This window comes from Arachis hypogaea, chromosome 18 (assembly GCF_003086295.3).
Source record: "Arachis hypogaea cultivar Tifrunner chromosome 18, arahy.Tifrunner.gnm2.J5K5, whole genome shotgun sequence".
Taxonomy (NCBI): Eukaryota; Viridiplantae; Streptophyta; class Magnoliopsida; order Fabales; family Fabaceae; genus Arachis; species Arachis hypogaea.
In genome coordinates this window covers 60,695,621-60,721,427 of record NC_092053.1, presented here as the reverse complement: position 1 = coordinate 60,721,427, position 25,807 = coordinate 60,695,621, and the positions used below count along the sequence as shown (strand labels likewise).

Below are 25,807 nucleotides of genomic sequence, written 5' to 3'. Positions count from 1 at the left end.
GGGAGTAAGTCCTTAGGGGTGTTTCAACACCTAGCACCTTGAACCAACTGGTTTGGGAGTGTTGGCTGAAAGCTTATCTTAAAGAGTCGCCCCCTCACAGAACACTTAGCCTAAGGAAGAAATAAACCTTGGAAAGACAAAGGGATCAATAAATAAAAGTCTCAAAGGGTGCAATCAAGTGAGTATTCCAAGGCATGATAAAGGTCTGAAAGCCAGTAAAGGAATGAACCCAAGTTGCTATGCATGAAACCCCATAAAACCAAGAACATGACTTCCACAATAATGATTCATTCCTCTTGTCATTTCATTCATCATTCTCTTGTTCCAGTACTTGCTTAGGGACAAGCAAGCTTTAAGTTTGGTGTTGTGATGCCAGGGCATTTTGGCCAGTTTCACTGACCTTTTCTTTATGGTTTTAAGGTAGTTTCATGCATTTTCTTAGGAAATAAGCAAGTTTTGGGTAAATAATTACTTACATCTTGATTCAAGTAAACATTGTGAATTTTACATGATTTCATGAGAATTATGCATGAATTAAAGGACAAATTGAATGATGCATGTCTCATAACTTGGATCAGAGCTTTGATGCACTTTATTGCTTGATTTCAGGATAAATGAAGCAAGGAAGAACCACGTTAGTAGCCACGTTAGTCTAGCTAACGTGACCACTAACGTGGAATGAAGGCTAGCTTGCAACGTTAATGAGAAAAGTGATTGCCAATAGCGCCTTCATGAGCCATCATAGCCCACATTAGTTGCCACGTTAACTATGTTAACGTGGAAGCTAATGTGGAAGAGAAGTAGAACTCCAACGTTAGTGGTAAAAGTAAGTGCCACTAACGTTCCAAAAGGGGCAATTGGCCACGTTAAGAGCCACGTTAACTTAGTTAACGTGAACTCTAACGTGGAAGAAGAAGATGATGCCAACGTTAGTGACACTCACCTTTGTCACTAACGTTGGACTAAGCCCATATTGGCTACGTTAAAAGCCACGTTAACCTAGTTAACGTGGACTCTAACGTGGAGGGAGCAAGAATCACCAATGTTAGTGACACTCACCTTTGTCACTAACGTTGGATTGAGCCACTATGAGCCATGTTAGTTTCCACGTTAATTACATTAACATGGAAGCTAACGTGGAGAAGAGGGATGATGAGCCAACATTAGTGACACTCACCTTTGTCACTAAAGTTGGAGATGGCTATCAATACCATGTTAGAAGTCACGTTAACTTAGTTAACGTGAACTCTAACATGGGAAGTAGGGGCGTTCTGAAGCGTTAGTAGCAAATGTAAGTGTCACTAACGCCCTCGAAGATTTGGCAAGCCTACGTTAAAGGCCACGTTGACTGTTCTAACGTGAACTCTAACGTAGGGAGAAAGGGGTACTCTCAACGTTATTGAAAAAGGTAAACCCCAGTAACGTTTGCGAAGGGCCAAGAGTCAACGTTAGTGGTCACGTTAGTGCCACTAACGTTGAAGTTAACGTGGACCACTTTGAGTTAGGAACGTTAGTGAAAAAGGTGATTATCACTAACGTTCTCAACCCCACATTTTCACTTAACGTTAACACCACTAACACCCTAAGCTAAAGTCCCTGCTTACTTCACACTTTCTCTGTAAGTAAAGCTGAGCCCACTGAAGAAGATAACTGCTTCAACTCAAGATCCAAAGGCCCATATCCAAGACTTGAAGAGCCAACTAGAAGATCAGAAGAGTAGTATAAATACGGAGAGCTTTGAACTAGAAAGAGGAGGGGAGCTTTTGGCATTATTAGAATTACTCTCTATATTGTACTTTCTCTGCACTTCTAGTTTAATTTCCAGAATGTACTCTCCATCTTTGCTTTCATTTTCTAGACCTATGAACAACTAAACCCCTTTCATTGGGTTAGGGAGCTCTGTTGTAATTTGATGGATCAATAATAGTTTTCATTATTCTTCTTCTTTCTTTTCTCTTGATTTTACTAGAAAGCTTTCAATCTTCATCCAATTGAGTAGTTATCTTGGAAAAGAAGCTATTCATACTTGGATCTCTTCTGAACCTTGGAAAAGGAATGAAGAGATCATGCTAGAAATGCTTTCTCATGTTGGACCAAATTGGAGTTTGGGCGGATATGGTGACATATAATTCTCCCAATACTTTGATTTGGAAATACATGTGGTATAATCAGTGACCACACTTCATCTCTTCTCATGAGAAATTAGACCAAGGAATTGGCTATTGATCTGATTTGAGAGATTGAATTACCAAGGAATTGGAATTCAATCACTTAAGATTGCCAAGGAGATCAATGAATGCATTGATTGAGTAAGGGATGAAAATGAACTTGATCCAGAGAATGCAACATCTCCTAAGCCCAATGAATTTCCCATTTCTGATCTTACCCATTCTCTTTACTTTATGCCATTTACTTTCATGCTAAACTTCCCTTCCCCATTTAAGATTCTGCAATTTACTTCCCGTCATTTATTTTCTGCTATTTACTTTCCCGCCATTTAATTTCCTGCAATTCTCAACTCACTTTCTGCTTTGCTCAACTAAAACATGCTTCCAATTAAAGTTGCTTGACCAATCAATCCCTGTGGGATTCGACCTCACTCTACTGTGAGTTTTTACTTGACGACAATTCGGTATACTTGCCAAAGGAAATTTGTTGAGAGACAAGTTTCCGTGCATCATTAAGTGATGGAGTTGTTGGCTTGTACAGGGGATTTGGGGTGTCATTAGTGGGAATCACCATGTACCGAGGGATGTACTTCGGGATCTATGACACCGTGAAGCCTATCATTTTAGTTGGGCCTTTCGAGGTAAGAAGTACTTATATTTTTGAAGGAGAGCTCAATGTTTCATAATGAATGGGAAAAGTTGTAGTTGAGACTTGATGCTTTAACTGAAAATTCTTATGGTATCTTAACAAGTAGTCTGTTTAGTCTATTTAAGTTTCACAATATATGTGAGCCCAATGTTGAAGTGACCCTTGATTACCCAGGTTTCCATGATGATCAAACCCATGAGTTTGAGTATTCATCTTCAGGACATTTAGCAAGTCAGATAACAGTATTTCAGAGGACTAGTCACTTAGCACTAGTTCAGTTCTTTAATTATCCTTCTTTCTAATCTGAGCCTTTTTCATTTATTTCTCGACAGGGAAATTTCTTTGCTAGTTTCTTCTTAGGTTGGAGCATTACAACATCAGCAGGGGTTTGTGCATACCCGTTTGACACACTGTGTCGGAGAATGATGCTAACATCTGGACAACCAAACAAGTATTATAATGCAAGGCATGAATTTTGTGAGATTGTTCGTCAAGAGGGTTTTTTAGCTCTATTCCGAGGTGTTACTGTAAATATGCTTCTTGGTGTCGCAGGAGCTGGGGTGCTTGCTGGATATGATCAGCTCAACCTCTTGACACTTGTATGCAGGTTGATAAACCACTATTTTATGGTTTATCTTATACTCAATTAAGTGGTTTCATCAAGTCTTTGCACACTTATTCATACAAATTACATGGTTATACAATTCCTTCCTAGTTTTGTTCTATGGTTAAAAACTTGCTTCTTAAACCTTTAATTTGTGTATTTTAATCACTCTTTATACTATTCAATGCCGTAATTTGTGTGTTCAGTGTTTTCAGGCTTTATAGGGCAGGAATGGCATAGAGGATGGAGAGGAAGCTTGCAAAAATAGAAGGAGCACAAGAAATAAAGGAGACAATCAGCGAGGAGCGACGCGTACGCATGGCTCACTCGTGCGCGTGAATTGGAGTTCGCACAACGACGGGTGCGCGTGCCTGATGCGTACGCGTGACAAGGAAAATCGCCAAACGACGCGCACGCGTGACTGACGCATACGCGTGACATGCGCGATCTGCAGAAATTGCAGAAAACACCGGGGGCGATTTTGGGCCGAGTTTGGACCCAGTTTCCGGCCCAGAAACACAGACTAGAGCCAGGGGACGAGCAGAGACTCAACACACATTCTCATTAGCATAGTTTTAGTTTAGTTGGGAATCTTAGAGAGAAATTACTCTTCCTCTAAGTTTTCTTTTACATTCATAGATTTCTAGTTTTATGCTTTTGCTTTTGGATATTGAGAAGAGTCATTACCTCCGTTGAAGTTGCTATTCTAGTTTGTTTTCTTATTCCCTTACTCTTCCATATCATTAATCTTTGTTCAGAGTTACAATTGGATTGTTTTTAGAATTTATTAATGTGAAGAATTATTTTTACCTTTAATTAATTTTCAATTCCTATTTCATTTAATTTATTATGTCTTCTTCTTATATTTATGTTAGCGTTATATTCATGTCAATGGAGTAGACTCTCAACTTGACTTGGGGGTTGATTAAATGGAGACCCTAGAGTTGGAATGCTCAAGTGATTAGTTAAATTGGAAGTTGTTGGCTAATCCTCTATTTACTAACGCTAGTCCTTCCCAAGGGAGAGGATTAGGATTTACGAATAAGAGTTAGCTCAATCACTTGACTTTCCTTTATTTAGTAAGAGTTAACTAAGTGAAAATAACAACCTCTTGATGCTACACTTGAGAGAATTCCAACAAGGATAGAACTTCCAATTAATCATTCCCCCGGTCAAGGTTTTTTATTTGATTATATAAATCTCTTTTAATTTACATTGCTTTAGTTCACAATTATTTATTTTTCTGTTTTTCAACTCTCAAAATTTCTTAGAAAACTCCTGATTAATAAAATAGAGCGCTTTTGTCAACTCATTGGGAAACGACCTGGGATTCATACTCCCAGTGTTTTTATTCTAATTTTGTGACAACCTTTCTAAATTGATAAGCGGATTTTTGCTGATTAAGAACTGTACTCGCAACGTATTTCTTATATTAATTTCTTAATTGGCTGATTTTCGCCTGCATCACAGGTTCTGAGGGAGAAATACAATTTGAACCTAGAGTTGTATGTTTCTTTCGTTGAATGACGCGTTCACTGCCTGATCCGAGCTTAGCCGCATTTGATCCTGAAATTGAAAGAACTCTTTCACGTATTAGGCGAGCTCGGTGTCGGTTAGCCTTTGAGGGTAGTGAAGTGGTTATTATCAATTCACCAGTCTCATCTGAAAGTGAATCTGAACTGCCATCTGAGGAAGAAACAAGCTCCTCTACTACTAATTCGGTTGATTTACGTGCAGGTAATATGGTGGAGCCTAGGAGGATCACTCTCCAGGAAGCTGGAGCTCCAGACTTTACTCTGCAACTGTATCAAGTGCGTCACCCAAATCTGGCTGCAGATTTTGAACTGAAGACTGCGCTAATCAACTTAATGCCTAAGTTTCATGGCTTACCTGCTCAGGAGCCTATCAAGCACCTCAAGAATTTTCAGACAGCCTATTCTACTGTTAGGCGTCATGGTGCAGATGAAACTTCTATTCTGCTAACCGCATTCACGTTTTCTCTTAGGGGAAAGTCGAGGGAGTGGTACTACTCCCAACCTGAAGCAGTTGTTACCAACTGGGATACGCTCAAAAGAGAATTCTTGGAAAAATACTTTCTAGATGAAGTTACAGATAGGCTGAGGAAAGAGATCTCCTACATTATTCAAGGCGAATCAGAGACTCTTTATGAGTATTGGGAGCGCTTCAAGAATCTTCTGGACGCATGCCCCCATCACATGATTGACAAGTTGGTATTGATCAGCTACTTCACTCAATGCATGAAGCCTCGGGATAAGACTACATTGGATGGTGCAAGTAATGGTTCTCTAAAAAAGTACAAGACCGTAGATGAAGCATGGCAACTGATCAGCGACCTAGCTGAGTCCACTCGGAATCACAGGCACAGGAACAACCACCCCAAGCCTGTTACAGAGGTTTCCTCTAGTAGTGAGACTACTGCCTTCACACAGGCTATATGTGAGATGACCAACCTACTGAAGCAGATACAGCTAAATCAACAACAACCTCAGCCTCCCTCACCACAACAAAGTCAACAGTTGGTTCCCCAAAGAGTATGTGGAATATGTGCTGATTACACTCATTACACTGATGAATGTCCACAGCTCCAACAAGAAAACAACACCTTGGCAGCTACTCAAAATTTCTATGACCGCCCGAATCAAGGATATAATCAACAAGGCGGCAATTACAACCAAGGTGGAAACCACAATCAAGGTTGGCAAGACAACTCCAACCAGGGGTGGAGAGATAATTCCAACCAGGGATGGAGAGATAATTCCAACCAATGATGGAGGGACAACTACAACAGAGGAGGCATTGAGACAACAATGGAAATCAGAGGTGGAACAACAACAACAGATAGGAGAACCAAAACCAGCCTTACAGAGCACCTCACCAAAGGCAGTCCCAAGTGCCTCAGAACAACCAACAGCAGACCCCTCAAATCACTTACCCCCTTTCCTCTTCTACTGATGAGATGTTTCGTTCTCTTGCACAAGGACAGCAAGACATGCAGAGTACACTTAGCTCCACTTTAAACGGTCTGACCTCTGTTGTACAAGCTCTTGCCTCACAGATTGGATCAATGAATACTTCCAATAATCAGCCTTCAAGCTCCAGTGGAATTCCTTCTCAACCTATACCCAACCCCAAGGGTGGAATCAATGCCATCACTTTGAGATCCAGAACCACACTACAAGAGAGGAGTCATGAGGAGCCAAGCTTGCAAGGAAATGCCCCAGTTGAGAAAATGGTTGAAGTGGAGGATGTTGAAGAGGAAGATGAAGTACAAGACATGGTTGAAGAAGAAGCAGCTCAGTCAAGGAATGAAGCACCAAGGGACGCAGAAGCTACAAGTGGCGCCATTCCTATTCCATTTCCACACCTTGCTAGGAAGCCCAGAAAGCAGATGGAATTAGACCCTAAAATGGTAGAAATATTCAAAAAGGTTGAGGTAACCATTTCACTTTTTGATGCCATTCAGCAGGTACCTAGATATGCTAAGTTTCTAAAGGATTTGTGCATGCATAAAGATAAATTACAGAATTTAGAAACTATTCCTCTAGGTAGTTCCATTTCTGCTTTAGGGGGTGATATACCTAAAAAATGTAGTGATCCAGGTCCATGCATGGTTACTATTACTATAGATGGTGTGAAATTTTATGACTGTATGTGTGATTTAGGAGCGTGTGTTAGTATAATGCCATTGTCTGTATATGATGCTTTGAGGCTCCCTCCCTTAAAAAGGTCGACAGCTCGTTTTGTTTTAGCAGATAAAAGCATTATCTCTGTGGTTGGAATTGCTGAGGACGTGCTAGTGAGCATTAAGGAGCTCACATTTCCTATTGATTTCTATATTTTGGAGATGCCCTCTAATGACTCAGGAAGACCATCATCCATCCTGCTTGGAAGGCCTTTCCTGAAGACTTCAAAGTTTAAGCTGGATGCCTTCTCAGGAACTTACTCTTTTGAGATAGATGGCAGAGCAGTAAGCTTCAATCTGGATGAAGCTATGAAGCATCCTCCTAAAGATCATTCCATCTTCCTGTGAGACATCATTGATGAGACGGTAGCTACAGTTTGCCAGGAGGAAGTAGAAGAGAGGCACATGGAGCAAGATACAAGTGTGGGGACACCCCCTGGACAAGATAAAGACACGTTACATCCATCACTGGCTCCAGATGATCAAGTGCCTCGCCATGAGCAGAAATTGGAATTAAAGCCCCTTCCACCCCACCTCAAGTATGCTTACCTTGAGTATAATCAGAAACTCCCAGTTATCATTGTAAGAGAACTCACTTCCCAACAGGAGGAGTAGCTGCTCAGTGTGCTGAGAAGACACAAGAAAGCAATTGGGTGGAGCTTGGCGGATATAGTAGGCGTCAGCCCTCAAGTTTGTGAGCATAGGATATTTTTAGAAGAGGGAGCAAGGCCTGTCCGTCAACCTCAAAGGAGACTGAACCCCACCATCTTAGAAGTTATCAAGAAAGAAGTGACCAGGCTGCTTGAAGCTGATATTATCTACCCCATCTCAGATAGTGAATGGGTCAGCCCAGTACAAGTGGTGCCCAAGAAGTTTGGAGTCACAACAGTAAAGAATGAGCATGGAGAGCTCCTGACAACTAGAGTGCAGAATTCATGGAGAGTTTGCATTGATTACAGGTGTCTCAACCAAGCTACTCGCAAGGATCATTACACCTTGCCATTTATTAATCAGATGCTTGATCGCCTGTCAGGTAAATCACATTACTGCTTTTTCGATGGTTATACAGGCTATTTTCAAATTCATATAGCTCCTGAAGATCAGGAAAAGACTACTTTTACACGTCCCTTTGGAATGTATGCATACAAAAGAATACCTTTTGGCTTATGTAATGCACCGGCTACTTTCCAAAGATGCATGATGAGTATCTTCTCAGATCTTATTTAGAACTGTATGGAAGTTTTCATGGATGATTTTAGCGTATATGGTGATTTATTTAGCCTTTGCTTGGAGAGTTTAGTTAGAGTATTAGACAAGTGTGTTAGTTCAAACCTTGTTTTAAATTTTGAAAAATGTCACTTTATGGTAAAACAAGGCATTGTACTAGGACATGTTGTTTCTAATACTGGTATTTCTGTAGATCTAGCAAAGGTAGATGTCATTTCTAGTTTACCTTACCCCTCCTCCATGAGGAAAGTTCGTTCGTTCCTTGGCCATGCAGGTTTCTACAGGAGATTTATCAAGGTCTTCAGTAAGGTAGCATTGCCTTTATCTAGACTGCTGTAGAAAGATGTTGAGTTCGAGCTGAGTAAGGACTGCATGAATGCATTTGATCAGCTGAAGATCGCCTTAACTCAAGCTCCGATTGTGAGAGGACCAGACTGGAGCCAGCCATTTGAGATTATGTGTGATGCCTCCAACCAAGCAGTAGGGGCGGCACTGGCTCAGCACGAAGGTAAGGATCCCTTCGTAATTGCTTATGCTTCTAAGACCTTAGACGCTGCTCAGTCTAATTACACTACCACTGAAAAAGAGCTTCTGGCTATTGTTTTTGCTCTGGATAAATTCCGAGCCTATTTACTTTGTACTAAGGTGGTAGTGTACTCAAACCATGTAGCTCTAAAATATTTATTAGCTAAAAAAGAGTCCAAACCAAGGTTACTACGTTGGATACTGTTGCTGCAAGAATTTGATTTAGAAATTAAGAATAGGAGTGGTTCCCAGAATTTAGTGGTAGACCACTTGAGTCACCTTGAGCACATCAAGGATGACTCCACTTCTATTAATGATGCTTTTCCATTTGACAGCTTGCACGCAATATCTGAAGTAGTTCCTTGGTATGCGCCTATAGCTAATTATCTAGTTAGTCACACTTTCCCTCCTAATTTTACTAAGCATCAAAGAGACAAGCTGAAAAGCGAGTCCAAATATTATATATGGGATGACCCATATTTATGGAGGTATGGTGCGGACCAGATAATTAGAAGGTGTGTGCCTCAATCAGAATTCTAATCCATTTTAGAGGCCTGCCACTCCTCTGAGAGCGGTGGACATTTTGGCCCTCAAAGAACAGCTAGAAAAATTTTAGACTGTGGATTCTGGTGGCCTACTCTTTTTAAAGATGCTGCTGTCTTTTGTAAATCTTGTTTCCCATGTCAAAGTTTTGGGAATATATCCAAGAGGGATGAGATGTCCCCAACAGATTATGCTATTCTGTGAAATTTTTTATGTTTGGGGCATTGACTTCATGGGTCCATTTCCAAACTCTAGTGGTTATCGTTATATACTGTTAGCTGTAGATTATGTTTCTAAATGGGTGGAAGCCATTCCTACCCATATTGATGATGCTAACACTGTTGTCTCCTTTATTAGAAACCATATTATCTGTCGCTTTGGATCACCACGAGAAATCATGAGTGACCAAGGCACTCACTTTTGTAACAGGAGAATAGCAGGGTTACTAAAGAAGCATGGGATTGTTCACAAAGTGGCAACAGCTTACCATCCCCAGACCAATGGGCAAACAGAGGTGTCTAACAGAGAAATAAAGCGCATTATGGAGAAGATAGTCAAGCCTCATAGGAAGGACTGGAGCACCAGACTTGTTGATGCGCTCTGGGCATATCGGACAGCGTACAAGACACCCATTGGGATGAGTCCCTTCCGCTTGGTATACGGAAAGGCTTGTCATCTCCCAGTGGAGGTGGAACACAAGGCTTTCTGGGCTGTGCAAGAATGCAACATGGGATTTGAGAAAGTTGGTGCTGAAAGAAAGCTGCAACTGGCAGAACTGGAGACCCTTCGACTCAAAGCATATGACAATTCCAGACTATACAAAGAGAAGGTGAAGGCTGTGCATGACAAGCATATCAAGAGGAGAGAGTTCAGACCAGGGGATCTAGTTCTCCTTTACAACTCAAGGCTGAGGCTCATGCCTGGCAAGCTGAGATCAAGGTGGGAAGGACCCTGCAGAGTAGAGAAGGCAGAGCCATATGGAGTCTTCCACCTGAGTCATCCTTCAAGTTTCAATTTCATCAAGGTCAATGGACATCGCTTAAAGCTTTATCATGGTGAGAAGATGAAGGAACACAAAGAGCTAGAGGTCTTCCTCTTGGAGGACCCACCAACAGAAGCAGAATGATCTTGAAGACCATCCAACTTAAGGACGTAAAAGCAAAGTGCTAGGTTAGAGACAACCCACCATGGTATGATTGTTCCCTTTTATTATCAGTCTTATTTTATTTTATTTTATTTTTATTAGTATTCATCCATAATTTCTACACATTCATCTGCATGCTGCATTCTGCATTCTGCATTCTGCATAAAAAAAGCCACACGACGCGCAAGCGTTACTGACGCATCCGCGTCATATGTGCGTGTGAGATAAAGCAGAATTGAACAGAGAGTTGCACGGGAGCAGGGATGGAAGCGTGCTATAGGCACAAACAAGCCCACGTGTACGCGTCCCTCACGCGTACGCGTGACCTTGCAAATCGGCGTAAATAGGTGTATGGCTAGAAAGTTATGCTGGTGCGAGGCTGGAACTGTGCTGGGAGCACAAGTTCTATCACGCGTACGCGTCCTTGACGCGTACGCATCGTTTCCCATCCAGGCCATCCACGCGTGCGCGTCCGCGACGCACACGCGTCATATCCAATTTTGAAGCATATGCGTTTGTAACAGAAAGTTGTGCGTGCGCGCGGCTGCCCTCGCGCCAAATGCACAACCTATTTCACGCGTACGCGTCCCTGAGGCGTACGCGTCGCCTAAAATTTGCACGCCCCACGTGTACGCGTGATGCACGCGTACGCGTCACATGCGACGCACAACTAAAACACCTCAGCGCCTGATTTCACATCTTCCACCCTCCAATCCTAATTATTTTCAATACTAATTATCTCTTCTTTCTTCTTTCTTTCTTCTTCCTTATTCTTTCTTACTCTCTATTACTTTCTTCTTCCCTTCATCTTCTTCATCCAGGTTCTTTTCTTCTCCTCCTATTTAATCTTTCATTATTACTTTAATTTATGTTTCCTTCTTCTTTATTTTTCTTTTAATTCCATTATCTATGGTTTCTTTTTCTTTCTTCTTCCATGCGTTTTTATGTTGGTGTTAGAAATTTAAATGGGTGATTGTTTTCTTCTATATTTTGCTTGTGGATATATTAGGGGGATAATTTGACAATTAATACCAATTTTTGGATTGCTTGCATGTTGGATTCCATACTTTCCTTCACATATTTTACATGCATACCAAGTGTTTGTGAAAAGTCCGTATGGCATTCTGAATTATCAATTATTCTATTTTTCTACTCTACTGCCTGTTTTTCACAAAACCCTTGCAATCTTTTATTAATTAATTATAATTGTCAATACAAACATGATTGTTAGTTTGTTACATTGGATAATCAAATTAAGCTCTTAATGCTTGATCTATGCTACTCATGCCTTTGCCGGCATGCTAATAAACATCTTGCATCTAATTATCTTAATTTATCATGCTATATTTCCATTGATGTCCTAATTACATGGAATTGCGACCATGTATTTACGACATTCTTCTTTACCTTGGCATTGATTATCCCTTGTATTTTCCTCCTCCCGGTTCTAGCTACTTGATTTAATGTCCCTTTCTTTTCTCCCTTTTCAGGATGGCCACCAAGAAGGGTAAAGAGAAAGCCTCTAACAAACCACCGGTGAGGAGAGGAACAAAAAGGACACCAGCTACGGAACCATCCTCAACATCAGTCAAACCGACAATAAAGCGGGTCAAGAGGATCATCAAGGTTGATGAAACCGAGAAAGCTTTTCCAACAAGGGACATTGCGCGGTTCACTAACCGCTACTGTAAGCAGATGTTCCCCATCCTGGCTGAACAGAACTACAACAATGAGCACCTACTCATCCTCCCTACCCACATTGTTGATTTTGTAGAACCCTGCATTGAACACAGACAATGGAAATTCTTATGGAGATAGCCACGACAGGTCAACCTTTCATGGGTAGTTGAATTCTACTCCAATTTTCACATCCCAGCCCTGCAGTTTGTCTATGTCTATCAACAACAAGTCTCTATATCCGAAGAGGCCATTCAGCGGGCCTTAGATCTCTCCCCTGCCCCAGAAGGATTGGACGCATACCAAGAAGCCTCTGTCAAGCGCCAGACATACCAATTCAACTAAGACGACGCCCTCAGAGTTGTAGCACAACCTGGCAGCAGAAGGATCTATGGATACCATCGATCCCGACCTAAGGGCATATTGGCTTCAGCACTTACCCTGGAGGCTCGAGTGTGGGCACAGATTATGTCCCACTATATCTTTCCGAGAACTCACGAGTGTTCTCCTCTGGTGTATCCTTACAGACCAGCCTCTCAACTTACTAAGACACCTCCGGCACGCCATTGGACACGTACAGATTGCGGGCAACCTACCCTTTCCCGCCTTGGTTTCAAATCTAGTCTCGGCAGCCGGAGTCTCCTACAGAGCTGGGGACACCAAGACCATAATTTCACAGGATGATCAGATTGTCCCCAACGGGAAGTACATCAGACCCCCAGCAGCCACTACCGGCCGGATTGCAGACCCGGCCGGAGATATTCCTTCTCCTTCCACATCACAAGCACCTTCAACAAATCAGCTGCTCCTTCAGATAATTCAGAGATTGGACCGGCTTGACCGGCAGGCAAAGCGAATGGAGCACCGTAACAAGCACCGATTTACATACCTCAAGGAGCTGATTGTTGGTAACCACCCACCTGAAGAAGAACCAGACACTCCGGACGCCACCTCACCTACCAGCACCGGGAGCCATGACGACCCCGACTATGGAGATGCTGTTACCAGCCCCCCTTTGTTCCTGACTGATGGCACCGAGGACGGTGCCAAGCTTTAAATGTGGGGAGGTCGGTCAGTACCTGACTTCCGAAGGTAATCTCTCTCTCTTAACACCAATATTTTAGTTTTTCTTTTGTTAGATAGAATAGATTGCATGATAATAATTGTTTGCATGTATGTTTGCTTGGTTAAAATAATAAATTTCTTTTCAAGACTCTATTTTATAATATTTCACTAATTTAAATTGAAAAAAAAAACTTTTTTATTAAACTTGTTTGAAGACTGTAAATTGTAACATGAATTATAGCTAAGAACACACAACCCAGTGAGATTTTTTAGCCTAATTGTATGGTTACATTATCTAACCATGATATTCTATTCTTGTGTGTTTTCTTCTCTGTAATTGTAATCTTTATTTTGTTCCACTCTATATGTCCAATGTTTAGTGTATTCACATGCTTGCATATGATTGAGGCCATTATTTGTTTAGTAGCTCACTTATCCCAAATAGCCTACCCTTTCAATCACCGTTGTTAGCCACCTTGAACCTTTTAATCCCCATTTGTTCTATATTTTACCACATCACTAGCCTTAAGCAGAAAAACAATTAATTACTCCAATTGAATCTTTGGTTAGCTTAAGATAGAGATTGTGTATCAACTAAGTGTGGGAAAACTGTGGGAACATGGGTTAATAGGGAATGTGTTATGTTTCTACTTTGATAAAATATTAGGAATTTGGGTACCTACTCATGTGAGACCAGAAAAATTAAAAATCCATGTGCATTGATATGTTATGTTTACTTTTATAATATATATATATATATATATATATATATATATATATATATATATATATATATATATCCAAAAATATTCAATTAAATAAATAAGGGGACAAAATTACCCCAATGTTAAGCTAATAAAAATTCAATGCATATGTGATACAAATTAAAAGAAAAGTGATAAATGAGTATGAGATGCAAAAATAGGAATTTTGGGTAGTTAGGCATGATTCAAGAAGTATATAGAGTGTATGTATAGATGAGAGCTTAGGTTAGCCAAGGATTCAATTTATAGCTCACTTAGCCATATATATACCCTCACCTTTACCTTAGCCCTATTACAACCTTGAAAAGACCTCATGATGTTTGCATTGGTACATTAAATATTTGTTGATTGGTTAAGTGAAGAACAAAGTTTAGAAAGCATGACTAGAGAAGACTAGAGTGAATTACCCTATATACTTGAGTGATTAGAGTGCATATACACTACCAGTGAGGGTTCAATTCTTGATTCTATTTTCCATGCTTTCATGAGCTGTCTTCTTACAAGTCTACTTGTATTTACTGTATGATTTTAATTAGTGATATCTGATTTATGTTTGTCTTGAAGAACTTATTTACTTTTAACCAAGTAGACAGAATCATCTTAGCATATAGTTGCATTGATATATAGGTTGCATTTCATGAGTCTTACTTTTTTCTATTTATTCTTTTCATATCCTTGAGCTTAGCATGAGGACATGCTAATGTTTAAGTGTGGGGAGTTTGATAAACTACTATTTTATGGTTTATCTTGTGCTCAATTGAGTGGTTTCATCAAGTCTTTGCACACTTATTCATACAAATTGCATGATTTTACAATTCCTTCCTAGTTTTGTTCTATGGTTAAAAACTTGCTTCTTAAACCTTTAATTTGTGTATTTTAATCCCTCTTTATACCATTCAATGCCGTGATCTGTGTGTTCAGTGTTTTCAGGATTTATAGGGCAGGAATGGCTTAGAGGATGGAGAGAAAGCTTGCAAAAATGGAAGGAGCATAAGAAATAAAGGAGACAATCAGCAAGGAGCGACGCGCACGCATGGCTGACGTGTGCGCGTGAATTAGAGTTCGCACAACGACGGGTGCGCGTGCCTGAGACGTACGCGTGACAAGGAAAATCGCCAAATGACGCGCACGCGTGACTGACACGTATGCATGACATGCACGATCTGCAGAAATTGCAGAAAACACTGGGGGCAATTTTGGGCCGAGTTTGGACCCAGTTTTCGGCCCAGAAACACAGACTAGAGCCAGGGGACGAGCAGAGACTCAACACACATTCTCATTAGCATAGTTTTAGTTTAGTTGGGAATCTTAGAGAGAAATTACTCTTTCTCTAGGTTTTCTTTTACATTCATAGATTTCTAGTTTTATGCTTTTGCTTTTGGATATTGAGAAGAGTCATTACCTCCGTTGAAATTGCTATTCTAGTTTATTTTCTTATTCCCTTACTCTTCCATATCCTTAATCTTTGTTCAGAGTTACAATTGGATTGTTTTTAGAATTTATTAATGTGAAGAATTATTTTTACCTTTAATTAATTTTCAATTCCTATTTCATTTAATTTATTATGTGTTCTTCTTATATTTCTGTGAGCGTTATATTCATGTCAATGGAGTAGACTCCCAACTTGACTTGGGGGTTGATTAAATGGAGACCCTAGAGTTGGAATGCTCAAGTAATTAGTTAAATTGGAAGTTGTTGGCTAATTCTCTATTTACTAACGCTAGTCCTTCCCAAGGGAGAGGATTAGGATTTGCGAATAAGAGTTAGCTCAATCACTTGACTTTCCTTTATTTAGGAAGGGTTAACTAAGTGAAAATAACAACATCTTGATGCTACACTTGAGAGAATTCCAACAAGGATAGAACTTCTAATTAATCATTCCCCCGGTCAAGGCTTTTTATTTGATTATATAAATCTCTTTTAATTTACATTGCTTTAGTTCACAATTTTTATTTTTCTGTTCTTCAACTCTCAAAATTTCTTGGAAAACTCATGATTAATAAAATAGCACCCTTTTGTCAACTCGTTGGGAGACTACCTGGGATTCATACTCCCAGTATTTTTATTCTAAATTTGTGACAACCTTTCTAAATTGATAAGCGGATTTTTGCTGATTAAGAACTGTACTCGCAACGTATTTCTTATATTAATTTCTTAATTGGCTGATTTTCGCCTGCATCACAGGTTCTGAGGGAGAAATACAATTTGAACCTAGAAAACCTATCTACCATTTAGCTTGACTTCAAAGTGCAATTCATTTATATTCTGGACTGTGAATATTGTACATGGTCAGACATCCATTATTTTGTTAACACAAATTCATTTACTTTTTATAGAAGATAAAATGATAGAAGATAAATATTAGCATATTGTTTATTCTGATATACGTACTCAATTTCTAAACCTTAACCATTGTGTATCGGATAGTATTTCAAGAGTTTGACCAATGAGCTTATGAAATAAAATGAAGAGAATAAACGAAAGCGAGGCTGCCATTGATCAGGAAGTAAAAACTCTTATGATAAAAAGATAAACAGCAACAACTGGAATCGCACAACCGGAGCAAATAATTGAAGAACCCAAAGAGCTTAAAATTATTGATTAATGGTGCTTGGTGGAACATTTTCAGCTTTCATCATCTTGGTCTTCTTCAGGGGAGGCATCTTGGTACTGCTGATACTCTGCAACAAGATCGTTCATGTTGCTCTCCGCTTCAGTGAACTCCATCTCATCCATTCCTTCTCCAGTGTACCAGTGCAAGAAGGCCTTTCTTCTGAACATGGCAGCAAACTGCTCGCTCACTCTCCTGAACATCTCTTGTATGGAAGTTGAATTGCCAACAAAAGTGGAAGCCATGGGAAGGCCTTTGGGTGCGATATCACAGACGCTCGACTTGACATTGTTGGGGATCCACTCCACAAAATATGAGGAGTTCCTGTTCTGCACATTCAGTATCTGTTCATCCACTTCCTTTGTGCTCATTTTTCCTCTGAATACTGCTGATGCTGTTAAGTAACGGCCATGGCGCGGATCAGCTGCACACATCATGTTCTTGGCATCCCACATCTGTTGTGTGAGTTCTGGGACAGAAAGTGCGTGATAGTTCTGTGACCCTCGAGATGTGAGGGGAGCAAAGCCCACCATAAAGAAATGAAGGCGTGGAAATGGGATCAAGTTGACAGCTAGCTTCCTGAGGTCTGAGTTGAGCTGACCCGGGAATCTTAAGCAGCAAGTAACTCCACTCATTGTTGCCGATATCAAATGATTCAGATCTCCAACTGGTGTTGATTGCGGGTGCGAATGAATCAAAACATATAAGGAAAAGGAAAAGGAAAGAAAACTATTTCTCTAAAGTTTTCAAAAAGTTTCATAACCTAAATACTTAATTGGTTTCAATTTTTGTTCCTAATGTTTCAAATATGTTTCAATTATACTTTGTTGTTGATGTCAGCTTTGTATTGAAACATGTTTAAAACACTAGAATCATATTTTACCTGAAAGGAAAAGAATATATGCATACTTACAAGATGGAGTAGTGAGCTTGAGAGTCCTAAAGCATATGTCGTATAGTGCTTCGTTGTCAAGGACCATGCACTCATCAGCATTCTCCACCAGCTGGTGAACAGAGAGTGTGGCATTATAAGGCTCAACAACCGTGTCCGACACCTTCGGAGATGGGAACACCGAGAAAGTAAGCATCATTCGATCCGGGTATTCCTCTCTAATCTTCGAAATCAGCAGAGTACCCATTCCAGAACCTGTCCCCCCTCCCAGCGAATGACACACTTGAAACCCTATAATTATTCAAAAGGACAATTAAGATTTCAGAGTAGTAAACATAATGAGCATAGAGATAGAGAGAGCCAGTAGCGAACCCTGCAAGCAATCGCAATTCTCAACCTCCTTTCTCAAAACATCAAGGACAGAGTCAATGAGCTCTGCGCCCTCAGTGTAATGGCCCTTGGCGAAGTTATTTCCAGCGCCAGACTGGCCGAAGACAAAGTTGTCCGGGCGGAATATCTGGCCATAAGGGCCCGTCCGGATGGCGTCCATGGTGCCGGGCTCAAGGTCCATGAGGACGGCACGTGGCACATAGCGACCGTTGGTGGCCTCATTGTAATAAACGTCAAGTCTTTCAAGCTGAAGTTGAGAGGTTCCAACGTAGTGACCTACAGGGTCTATCCCATGCTCATCACACACCACTTCCCAAAACTTTGATCCTATTTGGTTCCCGCATTGACCTCCCTGAATATGAAGAATCTCACGCATTTTCACTCCCTCAGAAGCAATGAATGAGTTCGGTTAGTTTACCAGTTAGATATATTTATAACTGACTGCTACGTGCCACGTGTAAGCAAGCTGCAATAATACTGCCGGCTTCGCAAGGCAGTTTCTCATTGCACGACAACTTAAGATTTCCTTATTAATTAGTTAATTAATTAATATGCAAACATCACTAACTCTAAAGCCGTTTCATACAGTAACTTATTTTAGGTTTCTTATAGATAGATGAAGTGCTTTCAAGTTTTCTTTAATTTACGTAACATCTGTTTTGAAAATATCAAGGGGGCGGGCAAGGGCTATGCCATTTGGGATGCCCATGCCCAAGCGGCCTTTCTCTACATTATAATAAGATATTGACCGCACCAGAACCACTAAATACATTCTGATTTATTTTGACTAGAGTCTAGTGCCTGGAGGCATCATATAATATGCTAAGTCCAACAATGGTGAAATATTAATAGTGTAGCAACTAGCAAAGTGAATAATAATGACAACATGCAATAGCTGATCCAGGAATAAAAAAGGTATGACAATTATTTTACACTAGGCCGATCGAATGTACAGTATCTCTTCTTGGTATACAAACAACGCCTTTAATTTAAGAACTTAGTTTTAATATATTGTAAGTATAAAATTGTTTTATATTTGATGATGATGTAAAATATTTTATACGATTAGTATACTAAAATTAAACTTTTAATTTAATAGTAATATATTTACACCACCTTTTGTTTTATTTCTTTCGTATAATTTTTTATGATATAAAAGATAAAATTTTTATTTTTTTAATTTTTTATTGACACTTTTAATACTAAAAGTAAAAAAAAAAAGTATATGTATATATAACATTTTTGTTAATTTAATTTGCCCATTATTAATCTGAAAAATAAAAACAAATATTATTTTTGCCACGAATTCTATTGCTTGTTATATAATGTACATCAAAATTGCCAGAACAAAATTATTATCAACCGCGCATCCTGTATGAAAAAGTTGTGTTGATACTTGATATAGCAAATAATAATAAAAAAATTTCCAAACGAGGACGTTTATTTTAAAAGACAATAAAGTTCTTAATAAAAAAAATTCTTTTCATCTCTTGATTTTTATTTTGATGAGACTTTTCTGTCAATAATTTATTTTTATATTAACAAAATAAGTCTACATAACATATTAAATTATTAATTTATGCATTAAAAGTCAACTAAAATTTAGTTTTTTTTGTTACTTTTTCCAAAATTCTAAAAACCGAACCAATTATTAAACCACTCATATAATATGATTTTTAATCCAACTGATTTAATCGAAATTTAACCAAAAAAGTCATTTTATAATAAAATAATAAATAAATTATAAGTAAACACCGTAATGATAGTATTTTGTGAGAAAAACGTAATGGGTATAATTTGGTCTTAAGTTAATAAGGCAGGATTAATTATTACTCTAAAAAATAGTATAAATAATAGTATTAGGTATTGTAATGAATTATGCTGAATGAAATGAAAGTCTAGCTTCCCCTTTTAATTCTTTTCTCAATTTTGACACTAACAATTCTAATTCTTCCTCAATCACATTCACCAATTACCGGGCAATTTTCCAAAATAAAATGATTGGATGAAAGCTTTACCATATTACAACATTTGGAATTTGGTTACCATTTTGCGTTGAATCAATTTATATAGAAACCGTGGGAGCCAACCACGGATTCCAGATGCACATAAACCGTGGGAGGTAGCAGGGTTTTATGAGTTGGAAATGCACAATGTAAACCGTGGTAGGCAGCCACGGTTTACACTTTATTAATGAAAAGCAGAAACCGCTGGTGGTAGCCACGGTTTATGAAGAAGAAAAAGCATAAACCGTGGCTGGCAACCACAGTTTATGAAGGGCATTCAATGATCATAAAACCTTGTAACCTAGCACGGTTTATGTATAATGAAAATCTATATATATTCGAGTGAGAATGTAGTTGCTGAGGAGATCATTATCACAATGTCAAGTGAGGGAGAGAGTGTTCTTGTCTTAGTGCATTGCTCTGGAAAAATTAAAAAAAGCAAAAAATATGGTGTGAAGTTCACTGATAGAGAACCGTTGAGTGTATTTGTTAGTTCGTCAAACAGTTTGTCAGATTTGAAGAGCACCATCTTGCAGAAGCTTGGAGTTTTTGGGAGCAAGGTTGTGAAGAAGATCTTCTACAAGATTCCCATCGCTGTAGTTTCCAGCGGTGTGATGTATGATACATTCGTGTTAGGGGCTGACGAAGATATTAGGGTTCTATTTCATTGCGTGAGGAGTTTTCCTGAGCTCAGAATACACGAGTTGTATGCGAAGTTGGAGGTAACTCTGGATAGTTCTGGGGCATCGAATCCTGTTCATAGCTCGACTGCCGCTGGCGGTGCGTCTTGCTCGGTGCCAGCAAACCGGTTTTCTATTCCGCAGGTTGCCTCTCCTTCTTTTGCGGCTGATCTGGTACCAGCGGTTGCAGTTCCAACTGCACGTTCCCCTAATGAAGGGGTCCTGCAACAGGCATTTCTGGGGGAATCAGGTCGTGCCACAAATGATGAACATCAAGAAATCGGGGTACCTGATCGAGTAGAGAATGCAATGCGGGACGATGACTCTGGCGAGGAGCCTGTAAATATATTTGGGGACAGCGACGATGACACCGGTGCCAATCCACAAGCACAAGAAGGTCCTTCAAGTTCCGGCACACAGCATTACCCTCCACACTTCTCGACGTTAAACTTGGAGGCTCTGGGTGAACATACGGCCGGAGTTGCTACAGTAGGTGGTTCGTCAACCGAATTTCAGATTGGGCAATCCTTCCAGAGTAAAGAAGAAGCTGTTCTTAGTGTGAAGGACTACAGCATCCGTCGAGGTGTTGAGTACCGAGTGATGGAATCGGACCATTTGAAGTATCATGGAAGGTGCAAGGATTTCGGCAAAAGTTGTAGTTGGCTGATTCGGATTTCGCTCCGTGCACGGAAGGGAACTTGGGAGGTTAGGAGGTACAACGGTCCGCACACTTGCTTAGCAACATCTGTTTCCAGTGATCACCGTCAGCTTGATTACCACGTTATCTGTGCGAGGATTTTTCCGTTGGTTAGTGCGGATGCTGCAGTACCGATCAAGGTCTTGCAACAAGCGACTGAAGCTGATTACGGCTTCAAACCCAGTTACCGGAAGGTTTGGAAAGCAAAACAGAAGGCAGTTGCACAAATATATGGAGACTGGGAAGAGTCTTATGCCGAATTGCCACGTTGGATGCTAGGCGTGGAGTTGACGATGCCCGGGACAGTTACTGTGTTGCAGACGTCTCCTGTTATAGTTGGGGACCAGATTGATGAGTCAACAGTGTACTTTCACCGTCTGTTCTGGACATTTCCACCTTGCGTTGAGGCCTTCCAACATTGCAAGCCGCTTGTGAGTATTGATGGTACCCACTTGTACGGCAAATATGGAGGCACCTTACTGCTGGCGATTGCACAGGATGGGAACTCAAACATCCTCCCCATAGCATTCGCCCTTGTGGAGGGAGAAAATGCCGAGTCATGGGCATTTTTCTTGTCCAACTTGAGAAGGCACGTGACTCCACAGGAGGGTATCCTTGTTATCTCGGATAGGCACAACGGTATCAAGTCTGCACTAGAGGATCCCGTGAATGGTTGGCTGCCCCCACGTGCTTATCGGGCGTACTGTATCCGCCATGTGGCAGCAAATTTCAGCCTTTCTTTCAAAGGTAAAGATGCGAGAAGAATGCTAGTTAATGCTGCGTACGCAAAAACTGAGGCGGAGTTCTATTACTGGTTCGACATCATGCGTACAGAGAATCCGGCAATGTGTGATTGGGCGAACCGGATGGAGTATGAGAAGTGGACGCAACACCAGGATAGCGGTAGACGGTTCGGGCACATGACAACAAACATCAGTGAATGTGTGAACTCCGTCTTGAAGGGAACTCGCAACCTCCCGGTCACGTCGTTGGTTAAGTCCACATACGGAAGGCTTGCTGAGCTATTCGTTATCCGGGGACAAACAGCAGAGGCGCAACTTGGAGCTGGACAAGAGTTTTGTCAGGCATTCGTCAAGGGTATTGAAAGGAACATAAGAGAGTCAAGGTGCTTCACCGTCACGTTGTACGACAGGCACCAGTCGGAGTACACGGTTGCTGAGACTACACCGACTGGAAACTTCTCCTTGGGTAGCTACAGGGTCTCGCTGAAGGATCACACATGTGATTGTGGGTACTTTCAGGCCCTCCATTATCCATGCTGTCACGTCATTGCTTGTTGCGCCCACTCCCGGCTTAATTGGGCAGCATATGTGCATGAGGTGTATCGTATGAGTGAGGTGTTCAAAGTTTACAGTAACGGGTTTGTCCCGCCCATACCAGAAGGGCTATGGCCACCATATGCCGGGCCTACTATCATTCCTGATCCTAACATGAGGCGAGCCAGGGAAGGTCGGCCGAAGGCAACTAGGATCCGTGGTCCCATGGATCGATCTGCTGAGAACCAGCCCAAGCGCTGTGGGCTCTGTCGACAGCCAGGTCACACGCGGAGGAACTGTGGCCAGCGAAGAGATACTGCTGGCGGGGATCATTAGGTTGTATTATTTAGGTTGATGCTGGGTTATCAATGTATGTTTAATTTCAGTCTTATAAGTAGCATTGTTGTTATTCACATGTTTATGTATCGTCCTGTAAGAATATTTGTTTCTTGACTTGGTATATTAAGAAAGCCTAATTTAGTGTTAATGTTGTTGTATTGTTTAGACAAATAAAGTAGAAACGACTACATCATTAATCATACTTAATAGTAGGATACATCAATTTAAGATACAACACCAGAAAGCATAACAAATGTTTAAACATTAATCCAACTACATAACGAAAGAAAGGACATAGACAAATGGGACATACATAGCTAACTAATCAGAGTCCTCGATCGTGTCACTGTCGTCATCCTGCAACTCACCAATAAGGTGACCTCCAGTGCCGCATAAAGGAGCACGACGAGCCCTCCGTGGTCTCTCATCCACCTGTGCCACCTGTGCCTGTGGCGGAACTACGCTGAAAGCCGAAGCTGGGGTACCTCCCAACGCGAACCATGGGTCCAACGGTGAAGGCGCAGGCTCGTTCAGGTCAACCGGCAAAGCTGGCTGTACATCCTGAACATGTGGCTGGTGCTCGGCAAACTGTGAATGTCCCTCATCCATCTGCGGCCTATAATGAGTGCCATCATTCTCTCCCAAGATGTCTGCTATATCTCTGAAGAACTCTGACTGACTCACAGGATCATCAATGTCCATACCGACGGCTGCCGTAGTAAAGTCGGCGAACATCTGAGAAGAACCCCCCACCTCGTACGTACCCTGATCCATCCCTGTGCCCACACCACCAATGTCCTCACCAACAACATCCTGACCACTGTGATACTCTCCAGATGGTGCTCTACCACGGGCACGTCCACCACCATCCCGCTGACCATGTCGTCTGGCCCTACGTCTCGGAACACGATGATCAATATCACCTCCCTGACCACCAACACCCTGCCCCTCATCTAACTGGTCGGCCAGCCATCGCCACTCTCGATCCGTAGTACGTGTGCCGATACGCCTACGCCTGTCCACGCGGCGGTTGTCCGGTCTGTCGACAACCTGCACCATAGGAGGTGCCTGCGATGACCCTCTATGACGAGCCTCCTCAGTCAACACAATAGGCCTGGGATCCTGAAATGCAACCTCTGGAGATAGAAATCGGTGCGCCACACGACACCACCAGTCCAGGTACTCAGCTGATGGCCCAGGATCAGCAACTCGGTCAACGGGTAAAACTGAGGCATGCCGATCCTGCCAATGCTCATGCCACTCCCGATAATATGAGGGGAAACACCTATCTCCACCCCTGCCGTCCTTCGCATGAAGCCAGTCTATGTTAAGCGGCAAACGAGGGAGATGCTGAACCCCGCCGAACTGAGGCATAACCCTATCCACCTGGTGCCACTCAATCGCAGCAAAATAAATGAGACTGGTAACTGTCGTCCATAGCCTGCGGTGCTGGTCTAGTAGTATCTCTGGATGAACAATAGCTGCGACATCCGGAGTGGAATAGGGCTCCCACACGATCTACATCACGTAATGAAACTTTACGTAAAACAAATTCTATAACAGGCAAAACATAACTGAATGAACTACAAGTAAATTACTCACATCATGCACACGCAATCTATCCAAAGAAAGGCGTGCAGCCACCACTCTCTGATCTACTGCATCGTTCCTCGGTAGATACTGAGCCCACCTACAAGTTCAATTAAAAGAATGTCATAACATCTAATGGGACATGTAAATGAACAATTTCAAACTCTAGCATCATATTTCTTTACCTGGATGCAAGTGGAAACCCGAATCTGTTGAAATCACTTGGCCTCAGACAAGGAAATCTCCAGAAGATCCAAGACTGTAGAAGCTGAAGTGGCCCAGCCAAGTTGACAACATTTCTGTTTGTTCCACGACAAAGACATCTGTACAACCACGCCAGCGCGGCCGAGCCCCAGCTATATCTACCCAAGTCATCCAACGATGCCACATAAGGCAACCAGCGAAGGTGGACACGGTTGGCGTTCTTGTCCGCAAACAGCTGAGATGACAACAGCATCATAATATAGGCCCTCGCGTATATACGCACGATGTCCTCAATAGCATCTGCTGGCAAAACCCGAAACCGCTCATGGAACCATGTGTAGCACACTGTCATCTGCTTCACTTTATTCTGCGGAGGTAACTCCCCAAACAGCTCACGGAACCACACCCATGCCGGTCTTCCATTTTCCATGAAATTCTCAAACTCACTAAGGCACCCACTCACAGGCTCACCATCAATCGGTAAACCCAGCTGATAGGCCACGTCCTCCAAGGTGACCGTACACTCCCCAAAGGGCATGTGAAATGTGTGGGTCTCAGGACGCCACCTCTCAATGAATGCGCTAAGTAGAGGCTCATCAACCCAGAACCACTGACTGTTCAGCCTAGCCAAGTGATATAAGCCCGCCGTCTCTAGATACGGTATGATACGCTCGTGTAAAGGCATATTCTGTTGTCTTCTCACACCACTAATAACCCTAGCAGGCTGTAAAAAGAAAGATAGCGAACTCTCAACAGACAACAACAGCAACAATTTACAGTAATATCAATAAAAAACCCTAAGCATAACAACAATAGAGAAAATAACACTAACAATACTACTAACACGTAAACCTAAAAAATTATTTCTGCCAACAATATAAATTACAAATTCAATAAATATAAAATACTCACTATCATGATAACAGCAAAAAATTCTATTATAACTGTTAAAATATTAATTTAACATTTACCATTAATGATAAGAACATTAAACAAAAAATAATAATAAAAAGCCGGTTTAACCAACCTCTTGGTCGATAAATCCAGCCACA

At 41.2% G+C, this 25,807-nt stretch overlaps 1 protein-coding gene across 1 annotated transcript; it reads right to left on the bottom strand.

Annotated features, from left to right (window-relative positions):
* Positions 1-16,694: 16,694 nt before the first annotated feature.
* Positions 16,695-18,338, bottom strand: LOC112773249 (tubulin beta-4 chain-like). The gene is made up of 3 exons (XM_025818323.2): positions 17,945-18,338; positions 17,594-17,863; positions 16,695-17,347 (listed from the first exon to the last, which is right to left on the bottom strand). Exons 1-3 carry the CDS (start codon positions 18,336-18,338, stop codon positions 16,695-16,697), a joined length of 1,317 nt encoding a protein of 438 aa, XP_025674108.1.
* Positions 18,339-25,807: the final 7,469 nt, after the last annotated feature.

Excerpts from the sequence above, each read along its gene's own strand:
- LOC112773249 (XM_025818323.2), bottom strand. The coding sequence starts at position 18,338 with ATGCGTGAGATTCTTCATATTCAGGGAGGTCAATGCGGGAACCAAATA. Across the intron at positions 17,864-17,944 it reads GAATTGCGATTGCTTGCAGG|GGTTTCAAGTGTGTCATTCG; the intron begins GTTCGCTACTGG and ends GAATAATTATAG. Across the intron at positions 17,348-17,593 it reads CAAGCTCACTACTCCATCTT|TTGGAGATCTGAATCATTTG; the intron begins GTAAGTATGCAT and ends AATCAACACCAG.